Genomic DNA, 13,341 nt, shown 5'->3' with positions numbered 1-13,341 from the left:
TAATCAACAGATCACTGGTGCAAAGGTCACAGTTCAGGGTCTAGAGTTCATGATTCTCACAGCTACAGGGACAGCTATACAGCTACAGATGCAATCATATAGGACTTTTCTGTTTGCATGTATGGACTGTCAAGGACAGAAAGTAGTTTTTTGCCACTCAGTAGGCGTTTCTGCATAAGTTCCGGGTATGATGATGAGGTCACGCGCACCGCATACCCTCTATATTATATTAGGCAGGAAAAAATAACCAAACCGGTTCAACCCGGAAAGGGGCAGTGAGTAAATACAAATGGTACCCTCTGAGCATTAGTGAGGAGCAATTATATGAAAGTAGAAACATAAAGTGTGAAACTGTATGAAAGAAACTGACATTTGAAGAACTGTGACGCAAGTTTGATACTATAAACAGGAACGTGACAAGATGTTTAAGGACAGAATAGTAATTGGAAATAAATGTGTGGAGGGGAGCTTTGAAACAGCAGTGAATTGACTGATATTCCACTTCAGTGGGGTAAATCTATTGGGCAAACTTAAAACAGATCTGGTCCTAAGTCAAACAAAAACCTAGCCCCAATACGTTCCCTCAGTTCCTACGCTTCCTGTAGCTACAGAATGAACGTGGGAGTGCACCGCAGCTAACGGCATGAGCCACTGTTTAATAATGAATGAATATTCGGGGTGGAACTTGGTCTCTCAGAGGGCGTTCTTCCAAATGAACCAAGAACGTGCATTGTAAATACAATGCTGGTCTGTCAGTCATACACGCTACTCAAACTCAAAACCCCGTTTTGAGTTGGATTGAAGGATTTTAGAAACCCCCCCTGGACAGCCCCCTCAAAAGAGTACATGTCTGGGGAAAAAGAGGACATATGGTCACCCTACAATGATGCAACTGTTTCAAGACAGAGAGATAGAGAAAGACGTGCATACATGAGAAAAAGAAGAGAGAGAGAGAGAGAGAGAGAGAGAGAGAGAGAGAGAGAGAGAGAGAGAGAGAGAGAGAGACCTTCAGTGGTTGTGTGTGCATTTGAACGATGCTGTTACATTGTATTAATTAAACTCCAACTAAACTCCATCACATGATGTGATGTCTCAGCTCACAGTAAATCTGCAAGAACAAAAAACTCAGTATTCTGTTTGTGTTCACACTTCACAGACACTGCCGTTGCCGGTTGCCCTCTGGAGGCCAAATGGTGGCCCAAAGTCATCTGTCAACCTACAATGTCCTCTAGCAATGCGCACATGCGCACGCACGAACGAACGCACGCACGCACGCACACACGCACCAGACTTGGCAATTTATTTTATCTTCCTCCATCATGATTTGACACGCGATTCTTATCCAAACTTATAATCTGAATTCAGAGGAAACAGGGGAGGTGAGAGAAAGGAGTTGAGAGGTTACCATGGTAGGAGGGGAGTAGACTCTGGCATGCATTCCAAAGCTTCCCTGCATGGTCCTAACCTTACCCAGACACACAAACTAGAGAAGCCTATTCCCACCATAAAAATAAACCTGGAATTAAAACTGTATGGCTCTGTAAAGCATCACTGTCCATGACAACCACCAGACACCTGCTAGAGCAAAGTCTCCACTGCCCCCAGGCAGAGGCAAACACCCACACATAATATGTGTGGGTGTTTGCATATTATGCAAGCACACACGCACGCCCACACATATGCACGCACGCACGCACGCACGCACGCACGCACGCACGCACGCACGCACAAAATCTGGAAGGCCAACTATGCCGTTTACTCCTCAAAGCCAGGAAATCAAAAGCTTTTTGTATTCATGGGTGGCGAAAGAGGTCTGAGCCGTTGGTTTCCTGCGCCCACAACACCAGAGCCCTGGGGGTTCTGGAGGCTGCCTCCCAACCCTTCCTGCATCAATAACCCCAACCGCCTTTGTATCAGCCACAAAAGCTGTCTTAAGGGCATGCCAAAAAAACACGATGCCACTCTTTATTCCTCCCTCGTTCCCTTTCTCTGGCCGTGTTAAAAGGAAACTCACCAGGCAGTGCATAGAAAAAGGCGGAGCGCTCAATGCAGTGAAGCTGATAGAACCCCACACACCATGGTCTCTGAGACCAGCAGTGTTTATTCAGTCATTACAAGTAAGCTGTGTGCACGCTCACACATACACATATAAGCACTCACGCACACATGACAATAATATCCTGAGTCATCATAAACAATGTGGATATGGATTAGGAAAAGAAATATCACACATCGTTCTGAATACATTGTCGGAATTATTTTACATATAAAACTTTATTGACAGTTACATGTGGCCCCATGTGTTCTGTACAACTTCCTCGCCAGATAACAGCCGACCTTATCAGACTGACCACATCATTGTTCTATACAGGTATTAGCCTCTAGAGACATCGGACACCTCATTACACTTGCCTAAAACATTTAAACAGTTTGACATCGATCATTCCTCCTCTTCCAAGTGACGATGGAGTCATAAACTGGTTACTGTGGGGAAGTCTATTGTTGCATTTCATACAGTGTAGTCCCTGTTAAGTGGTGAAATGCTTGTCATGGTTAGTCGTTATAGATAAGTGTTTCCGCTGATGGCCTTTAACACTGGACTCATGCAGTAACAGAGCGGATTAGTCACATATAGCCTTCAAATTTCAACAAACTTCAACGGAACATAACATTGCAAAACAGCGTTGACAAGTCACAACATTCTGTACACAGGTCTACAGTATAACACATTTATTTTAGTCTCTTACAAACACACAGGGATCCTTGTCACTGTCTACAGAACGGGGTGACATGATCGGGACAGTGCACAGTATACAGATAGATCGTAACAGAGCCATTACAGACTGTACCACAAAGTAGCTGTCACAATGATGAACTGGGCAACTGTGTTTCTCCAATAGTCAATGATGGATGGAGAGAGGTACGGGGTGCGATAGGCAGCCATCTGAGCACAGAGTCTCAGGTCATAGTGCATTACAATCTCTGCGTGTGGACGTTCACAGAGCAGTGCTTTAATATTTTTCTTTTCTCCACAAAAACCCACCCAAGTTACTTATTTTCGTTAAGTCTTCTTCAACGACAAGACTTTACCTGCTTACCAAGCATGAGCTGTGAGCATAGCAAGACGCAGTCTGTTCTCAGTCCTGTTTTTCTTGCCTGGGCTGAAGACCAGCACATTATTTATTATCTGTTGGGGAAAAACGATTCACTTTTCCTTCTGTTTGCCTGCGGGTGATCATGCTCACATTTCTTAATCTTATGTAGGCCTACCTGTACACAAGATGTAACAGTAATAAAGACCACGTGAACCACATTGAATTGTATTAAGACATCAATCATGCTATGAGAGAGGTACTATATAAGAACACTTATAGTACATTACATGTACAGTACGATACAGTACGTCTCAATTGAACGATAGCTTATCAACAAATATGTCACCAATGGTCTGTAAATGAGCAGCAGGTATCACAGGGTTAAATACAGTATCCACTACATGTCTAAGTGTGTACGTCACAGGCTGGGCAATTAACTGAAAATATATCAAAACCCATATTTAGAACCAATAAGCGACATAATCTTGCTCATGTGGATTAATTGAACAATAGAGAAGCAGTTTGTTTTTCTTTTCTCTTATATATCAACAAATTTAACCCTGCATTATACTTTGTTGTACAATGGCGTGCAAAAATAGCTCTACAAGCTCATAAGTTGTTCACTATACTTGTTTTGTTTTTTTATAATCGTTGATTGATCGCAAAAGTTTTAAATTATTGTGATATTGATTTGAAGTCATATCACCCAGGCCTATTATGCAATACATTTTACACAGAGTACACAATCCACAGACAGAGAGCACAGTGCACTCATATGTTCGGTACATCTGTCCACATTCAGACCAAAGACTACGCAAACCCCCACCCCGCTGTTAGAGCCTCCTGTCCCCATTCTCAACATGCTCAGCCAGGCTGTTTAGAGCGGTCTCCTCGCTTTTCGACTGTAGATGATTGTCCCCCTTTTTGGAGGTCTTTTTAGTGGCCCGGGACAGCTTCCTCCTGAATGTATCGCCTGCCAGGAAATAAAGGATAGGATCCACACAGCTGTTGAGACTGGCCAGGCCACGCGTCACCTGGTAGGTGGCGTAGACGCGGTTATTGAAGTCACACATGTCGGGGCTTTGGAAGTACAGCCTGGCCCTCATGTTGAGGTTTTTCATGACGTGGAAGGGCAGGTAGGAGACGGCGAACACCGCCAGCACGATGATCACCAGGTGGATGGACTTCCGGCGCAGCGGGGCGTTGTTCATGTCATTGCAGATCAACGCCTTGACAATCAGCCCGTAGCAACCCAGGATGATGATGAAGGGAATACAGAAGCCGAACACAGTCATGCACATGCTGTAGATGAAATAGCCCGGCAGCTCGTCCTCGGTGGTGGTGTCATAGCAGGTTGTTGCGTTGCGTTTTAGGCCAGTCCGGGAGTAGTAAAGGATGGGAGAGATCCCTACTATGACAACCGCCCAGACCAAGGCACTAGTGATGACCGCATTCTTCTTCTTTAGTCGGCCCAGAGACTTGAGCGGGTGAACCACCCCAGTATACCTGTGGATACTGATACAGGTTAGGAACAGAATGCTCCCGTACAGATTCACATGGAATATGAAACGTTGCAAACGGCACAGGACGTCCCCAAATATCCAGTCCGTCTTGTTGAAATAGTAGAAGATGAGGAAGGGCAGGGAGAGGACATAGCAGAAGTCAGCCAGAGCCAGGTTGAACATATACACAGAGATGCCGCTCCATGGTCGCATGTGGCAGACGAACATCCAGATAGCCAGGCTGTTGCCCACCAGTCCTGTGATGAACACCATAATGTACACTGTGGGCAGGTAATAGAACTGGAAGCCCGTCCTGGTGAGGGAACATCCTTTGCTGTGGTTGTGCAGATCAGTCACATTCAGCAGGGAGGTCAAGTTCAGGTCTGTGGTCATGGTGTCGGAGCAGGCACAAGCAGGGATGTTTCACTGCATGACAGGGTTGAACACACACAAGACAAAAATTTTAACACCATCGAGCACAAGGCTGTATTTGGCATTTGCACCCACTTATGTCGTGCAGTTCAAAGCAATATTGTCAGGGAAAATGTCAAAGCCATTAATGACATACAATATCAATGTGGTTTGGTATTTAAAAGTCATTAATGAGGTAGCCCACAAAATTAATCTCTGCATTACATGGGAGATATTCCAAAACTTAATTTGGCAGAATGCATCTATAAGCCTACAAGTTGCATGTCAAAATTTGCGTGCCATATCAAGGGGGAACATAGCCCAGAATTTGGACTCTTGTATCGATTGATAGATTTATTGAAGTATTTAGTTTGCAGAATTACAGTAGGCCTACATTTCAAGCACAACTCATTACAAAAACTGTAACTGTGAGTGGACGACATCATAAAGCATTACACTTTTTGATGAATTGAAAATGGTGGGCCCTATTGTAAACAAGTGTAATGCTTTATGGTGTGTTCACTCACTGTTAACAGTTTTTGTATTGAGTTGTACTTGAAATGTACTGTAATTCTGCAAACTGTCAATCAATCAATCAATCAATCAATCAATCAATCACACTTGTATACAAGAGGGTCCACCGTTTTCAATTCATCATAACATTTAGAGACGTTCAAATCTACTCTAAGGTTCAAATACACTATATAGCCAAAAACAGGAAATCATCATAAAGGAGGAGCGAGGTAAAAAATAAATAAATCTACGGGAGTCCAAATTTTGGGCTAGGGGGAACAATCCCCAACAACAAAGTAGGCTAATTAAGCACAAGTCCACCAGACCACCACGCAACAACACTCACCGCTGGCATCGACTTCGATTCCACATTCCTATGGTCTTTTTACAGCAACAGACATTTCAGTCAACAGGCAGATGGGCTCGAACCCGTCAGGTAGGCTATTTCCATTCCGGCTGATACAATTGTCGGAAAATATCTCTTGGTCTGTTAAAAGTTGTAATCCTTCACATAGGCGATCACGCTTGCATAGAAAGTATACCGTCATGGAGCGACGATTTCCCACGACAACAGAGGAGGGACGGGAGGCAGACAGCTGCGGGCTCTGGCATGAAGCGCTGGAATTGCAAACTGGATCCGTTCAGCGAGACAAGGCACTTGACTTGTGCTAGTACTATACAGGGAGGGGTGTGCGCGCATACGAAAACCAAACGTAGCGCACGGCCGCACGCTATCATTATTTTTCTTCTATTAAATCCGTCTTTATCTCATCTGATCTACCGGAGTAAATAACTGTAGCCCTGTTAAGACTTCTCAGAGTAGCCTGCGGAGTATGTGAAAGTCCTACAGACTCCAGCCTACTTGAGCGTGTGTCAGAATGAGACACAGGGCGTGTGTATGGGACACGAGCTGACAAGTGTGTGTGCGCGGTGTTATTGATATTGTGCAACGCGATTATGTTCTATACTTTTTAGCCAGCCTATTTGGCAGAGTTGTGGAGCTGGATACCACCCACAACTATAGTCATAGTGTACTGGCCATTTTCCATTCAAGAATCCATTATGATTATATGGTAGCCTAAAGATTTACCATGAAAAAAGAAAACAATGCAAAGGTGTGGCCACGCCAACATTGACTGACTTGTAGGCACAAGTCAAACATTAGGCGGTGATCTTATAATGTTTCACCATTCTTGGATGAATGAGCCATTAGTGGTATAGGCTGGTATAGCTGGCCCTGACTGGCAGGCCAGGAGGAGCCAGCCAGCCAGGGGCCAATGATCGGCCATTTGATTTGATCAGATAAAAAGCAGCCTATAGACGGGAGTAGAATGAAAACAGCTTTGGACATTAGTCAGTCACCTTTTGTCACAGATGATAAAGACAGACAGTTGGCCATGTGAGAGACAGTCACAGTTAGGGATGGAGCTCGATAACAGATACCCGGAAAAATCTGATAACAAGCATATTGAGTACCCGTTATCAATAAGCTTTGGGCTTATCAAGCCTGTTATCGAGCATATAGCGGCCCATGACGTCATGTTTAAACAATCAAGACAAGATCAGGAGAAATAAATGTAATCATCCATGCTGGCACAAACATGTCTGTCTAAAAGTGTATTGATACCTGCCAACCAGCGCTGTCCAGGTAAACAAAATTACACTTTTAATGTGACGTTACACATATCAACCAGTAAACAGTTTCTTTAATATTATTTTATTGGTAAAAAGGTCAATTGCCTTTCGTCTGTTAGAAAAGTATTGTATTTGAAGGCCCTAGTACAGGCCCTATAGGGGCCTAGGCCCACTACACTGCTCGATAGTGGGCTCGATAAGAACCCGGCTCGATAAGCCGAGTTTATCAAGCTCCATCCCTAGTCACTGTCATGAAGGGCAAACCTGCAGTGCACTGGCAAAGACTTGGGCAGAAATAAGGATTGAGAATTTTAGATGGATTTCAGTTTCAGGCATAATATAATGAACTACACAAAGGTTAAGTTAATTATGATTTGATGCCAGACATCCTGCTACACTAATTCAAGGCAGACACTATGGAGTTCGGAGTCGGCGTTGGCGTGTGCTGTGAGACCCTGCCAGGGTCAAATAATTATGTGCTTTCTTTCTGCACCGTTAATGTAGGCTACTTGCACGATGTTTGCAACTGTATTGAAACTGCGCCTGCGGTATTACGCATTAATTTTGCAGACTACTTCCTCAATAGCTCTCATGCAATATACGTCACAAATTTTCAAAACAGATCTACAAGCTAACAACGCGTCACTACTTGACACGTTGTTAGCTTGAAGATGTGTTCCCCCCCCCCCTCCCCTTTTCAGTCACTGGACAGATAGAATTAGTGTTCAACCAAAAACAGCAAGTGATCCCTGCATGGTGCAACAGCTGTAGGATGTAGGCTATATAATGTAGCACACAAATAAATAAGTGCTGGAACTTCTGGAAGCTGCTGCGTTTGGTAAAACCATTGAAAATGAGGGTTGCATGACATTGAGAGTTACAAAAACTACAATAATCTATGAATTGCTATTTATTGATATAAAATATGAAAGAAAGATGTGTGTTTTAACTGCATACTGAATTACTGATAGAACTGTGTATAAATCATTAATCAAATGTCTCAGTTGCACTGGTGCAGATAAAAAATTGGGGTAATCATTTTGTGAAGGCCATCCTTGAATGAGGATGTTTAGCTAATTAAGTAAACACGCGAGCGCGCACACACACGCACATGCACGCGCACACGCACACGCACACGCACGCATCTGGGGAGACAAACAGACTCCCTTTTGAACAGAGATGGCTCTTTCATTGAATATAGGAGCTCAAGGTCTCTATTTAGATATGAGAGACTTTATGAAACACATGCCTGTGAACTTTGTGAAGCACTCCCAACATAAAAATAAAAACATTCTTAAGGTGAGTGTGAGTTCTCTTGCCCACGGGCCACCTGTTGCCTAACATTGCAATATACTGTGATTATAAGTCACTATAAGCAGTCATTGGTCTTCAGGAATGTCATTACTTTACTTAGACATTGACCACCTATACTGCTATTATAAAATACGCAATAATGTGTCACGATTATGTTATAAAGAATTACAAGTACGTGTTCTCATAATTATACATACTTATAAGCAGATTATAAATATTATACATCTGCTTATAATGCATTATTGACATGTGCATTATTGACATGGGATGCATAGCAAGTTTTACCGAATATAACCGTATTGGAAAGCTTTTATTGCACAAGAAGCACATGCAGCCAAAGAAAGAGCTTAAGAGGTGTGTTTGTGCATGCGTGCGTGCATGCATGCATGCATGCGTGACATTGCACACGTGTGTCTGTGTGCATGCACATGCACATGCATACTGTTTATACATTAAGTGCCAGTGTGTGGTCACTGCTGCAGTCACCTTGCTGCAGCTGACCGAGCAAGAGTTTGTGGTTCCAATATTTCAAGTCATCACCCTAAAAATATGTACAGTATGTGGCATGTATACATATTCAGTAATGCAAATATAGCTTTTATATAGCGTGCGTGCGTACACGCATTTGTGTACGTGTGTGTGTGGAGGAGAGAGGGGGACACTAATGAGATACAGTTTTTAAACCGATTCAAACTAATCCCAATTATACCCCCTTATTACAGCCATAATGGGTAGAGGTATCTACCCTTAGATAGAGAAGGAATATGCATCGAAATCACGGTTAGGTTTTTCTGTAGTGTCGATTTTGCAGCTGTAAGCTCTGAGGTGATCTGCAGATGTGATTTGCATTACATATACAATTTACAATTTACAATTTAGGCATTTAGCAGACGCTCTTAATCCAGAGCGATTTACATTAAGCAAGAACAAAAAAGCATGGGAATACATCACATAAGAACATTTATCATGAAACATGCATAAGCTAAGAAAGTAACAGTGGAATATCTATATGATGAAACTATACATATAAACTATACATCTATACTACTATGCTATACTTATGTACTATGATGTGCTATGACTACATACAATGCAATTATAGTGCTGTCTACATAACATGCTATAAGTCATAGTCATAGTCATATCATCTTTGAATGTTGATGGCCAATCCCTATGTCCACTAAATGCAGTGAAAAACAGAAAAACTGCACACTTTTACTGAGTAAAAAGTAGCTGATGCATGCATGTCCTCTGCATGCACTGGTCTCAAAAAAGTTACATCCTGAGCGTTCGTTTAATCCGAGTTGTTGTGATCTCTAAATGGACCCTCGGTCGGTCTGGCTCTGACAGGCTGGTAATATATATACCCATATATATAATATATAATATACCCATATATTGAGTGGGCATTGCGGGCGAGGGATGCATTCCTTCCCAACTTGCATTGCTCCCGACTTGCATCACTACAAACTCACAATACATTGTGAGCTTGTAGATCTATTTTCGCATTATGGTTATCCTATTTTTGCAGAATGTTTGCCTATTATAAATAGGAACACTATAGGATTCATGTGGCTGAGGATCACTGCCCTCTTGTCCAAAATGACAAAGTAAGTACGCTGCAGCTGCCCCGTTTGGCTTATAATACACTAGTGCCCTAGTGACTAGGCCGGGCATTGATCAGTGTCAAGTTGAAACACAGAGGATTACATATAAGAAACCACTGGAAGTCTGTAGAATACACCAGTTCCTTAGTTTGAACAAGTCTGCAGGGTGCTGTTGTTTGTCTCTGGCACACTGCTGAAGCTCTCTAAGCTGTTTGGACAGAATAACAATTCCTCTCTAGTCCCATGTGTAATATAATGACACGAGGGAAACACGCAATGGAGAGAGATTCGATTTGATTCAGGTCTCGACCTGTATTTCTTTAAGTCTTGCCTCACTGCTCCCTCTGACAGGTCAATCACCATCAGAGCATGAATGGTCATCAGTGTTTGCAGTCATTCCCATTCATTGCAGTGTACCATGGGTTCTCTTCTTTTCTGTATTGCTGAATGAATGGTGCCATGATGAACGTCAGACATGGAGGCTCTTCACACCAGCATGCAGCTGTCTCATTACTGGAGAGGAAAGTGTAATTAGACTAATTAAGATGTTTAATGTCTGTTTAATGTCTGTCTACACCCAGTCTGTTCCTCTTTATTTAAGTCATCGTCACTTTCTCTGCATCTATTCTGATTTCTATTCATAAGTCCCCCCCATAAACTCCCCCAGCCCCTCATTTCCTTACATTCTTATCTTATGGCTGTAAATTACAGATGATCGTTTCCTGACTGAAAACACAGAGTAGCTGAATCTAACAAGAACACGAAAATGTAAGTAAGCATTCGGACGCCCCTTATCTAGCGTTTTCTCATGCTTGTTCTGGGTTTCTAGCCGAAACATTCTGATTGGCCACTATTTCGCGAGTACGAGTCATTTGTTATTCTAATCAGGATGTGGAAGGCTAAATATCCTCTAACAGCTCAATAGTCTGGCTGACTCTATTCCAGTGGGACTCAGTGGGACTCGATATATGGCTCTATTCCACTGAGTGTAGCATTCCTACAGTTGTAAAACACTTGCTGTAGGACATTCCACGTGTTGTGTTGTTTTGTTTTGTCTTTTCTTTAATGTGAGAAAATGTGATAATATATCAACAGTGACAACATTATAATATTACCTCACCCCAAGGTGCTTACATTCAAAGTATCTACCTTTTATTGTCGTAGCGTGGCCGAGAATATGTTTCGCACCCTGTCCGTCCATCCGTCCGTCCGTCCGTCCATGTGCAGCTAATCTCCGGCATCGTTGGCCCGTTACATGTTGTAAGCACCACCAGGAAGCCTAAGACATTTTTTATTCCTACAGATTACACAGTACACAGTACATTATGTATCTCTATAGTCATGTGATCAAGACGGATCGGTCAGATTTTTCATATTCCATCCTGATTGGCAAAGATTGACTTCCAAAGTTTGCAGGAGTGCATGCTGATCTGTTTTGAACAAAATGCCTCAAATCATGAACACAGCATCTGTTTGCTGTGAAACAAATCTTTTTACATTACTTATACAGATTGTCTCCAAATATCATGCAAAATTGTACACATGTCTACAAATCACTTTACATGAATAACAATACAATGTAACAGTAATTCAAACACATTTGAAACAATATTCTACATTCCCACAAATCAACATTTGTGCAATAATATATATATAATAATTACGTATAATAATTACGTTAATCCCTCAACTTCTACAGACTCCACTCACCTCTATATCTGAACGTTGCTGGCCCACAATTTGTTTTTGCTCGATATGTTTATGCTTTTCCATTTCCACGCCAAATGTCTTAAGATAGAAATAGATGATCTGCAAGCTTTGATTATTATTCTTTTGATAACAAAGCTCACAACACTTTCAACGACCCCACGGGAATAGGAAGGCTGGGATAGATCTCTTATAGGTAATTCATGAATGCACCTTTTGCAGGTCAATGCCTAGAAGTTTGAACCATCTAATTATGATGTCATATGACTATGAAGTCAGATGACAAAACGGGGCAAAACGTCAACTTAGGGTTCCTCCTGTCAGGGGCTTGGGCTTCTATTCACAGTCCTGTGGGCAGAGCAGAGAGAGAGCTAGTGACTAATGTATGCAGGTGGGGGAGAGTGCTGTATGCTCTCCCTTGTGGAGTTCAGTCGGCTTGTGAGATATCCCTCATACCAGCCTCCTCATGAACAGAGTGATTCCTGCTTCCTCACTCCTCCATTAGTCCAAACTGACTCACCAGAAAGCTTGGGCGTCGGCTATTTAAAAGCTTCTGGTGATTACCTTACTGTCTGCAGGTGCGTCCATGTACAGGCTCCCATTGGCTGCAATACCTGTACAAGGTGATATACTCCCTAGTCTATAGACACAGCCAGACAGGAGCGGAAAAAGATTTTGCGCAGCCGACAGTTTCGGTTGTCGGCTGCCGACACTTTGACTTCTTCCGGGGCTTTGGGCGGTCCCCTCAGGAGACGCACACGGAAGCCTATTTATGGCCCGTAGTCCTCTATTTCTTGGTTGGCGAAGTGGGCGTGAGTGACAATTGAGTGACAAGATGTTGACACAGACAAAGGCGCATTCTAGTGTAGGCTATAAGCTGCTGCGTTGCTACTTGGCTATCGAGTCATGACTGTCTAGTCCACTGGTTAACGTACGTGCCTTTGGAACGGGGAACCCGGGTTCGCCTCCCGGCCGAGGCTACACTAGTTTTGTTTTCGCCGACGACTTGCGCGACGGCCAGCTTACATCTGACGCTCTCCTCCGCGTCAGATGTAAGCTGCCGACAAGCATAAAAATTAAGTGTGTCATCCGGCGGTGAGAAGGAGAAGGAGATTTTTGATTGATTGATTTAAATATTTAATAACAGTTTGCAGAATTACAGTACATTTCAAGCACAAACTCAATACAAAGACTGTTAACTGTGAGTGGACGACCCAATTAAGCATTACACTTGTTTACAACAGGGTCCACATTGTTCAATTCATCAAAACATTTAGAGACGTACAAATAGACACTTCTATATAGTTGAAGAACAGAACAGGAATTCATCATAAAACAATGTTCCCTGACCGGGAATCGAACCAGGGCCGCGGCGGTGAGAGCGCCGAAGCCTAACCACTAGACCACCACGGAGAAGGATGATGATGATGATGAGAAGGCGGTGGAGGCTGAAGAGAACGGGCTATTTTATAAAATATAAAGTTATTTTCAATGTCATCAAGGATCAGGGTTACAGTAAATGACAATGTAATTCAGCCAGGGGTGCCATGGATGAAA

General features: G+C 42.9%; 1 protein-coding gene across 1 annotated transcript; it reads right to left on the bottom strand.

Annotated features, from left to right (window-relative positions):
- Positions 1-2,256: 2,256 nt before the first annotated feature.
- Positions 2,257-6,326, bottom strand: p2ry1 (purinergic receptor P2Y1). Its single transcript, XM_083772560.1, has 2 exons — positions 5,868-6,326; positions 2,257-5,023 (listed from the first exon to the last, which is right to left on the bottom strand). Exon 2 carries the CDS (start codon positions 4,988-4,990, stop codon positions 3,929-3,931), a length of 1,062 nt encoding a protein of 353 aa, XP_083628686.1. The 5' UTR covers positions 4,991-5,023; positions 5,868-6,326; the 3' UTR covers positions 2,257-3,928.
- Positions 6,327-13,341: the final 7,015 nt, after the last annotated feature.

The sequence above is a fragment of the Protomyctophum parallelum genome, assembly GCF_964188405.1.
Source record: "Protomyctophum parallelum genome assembly, chromosome: 9".
NCBI classification, from domain to species: domain Eukaryota; kingdom Metazoa; phylum Chordata; class Actinopteri; order Myctophiformes; family Myctophidae; genus Protomyctophum; species Protomyctophum parallelum.
This window is presented reverse-complemented; position numbering and strand designations above follow the sequence as displayed.

Excerpts from the sequence above, each read along its gene's own strand:
- p2ry1 (XM_083772560.1), bottom strand. The coding sequence starts at position 4,990 with ATGACCACAGACCTGAACTTGACCTCCCTGCTGAATGTGACTGATCTG.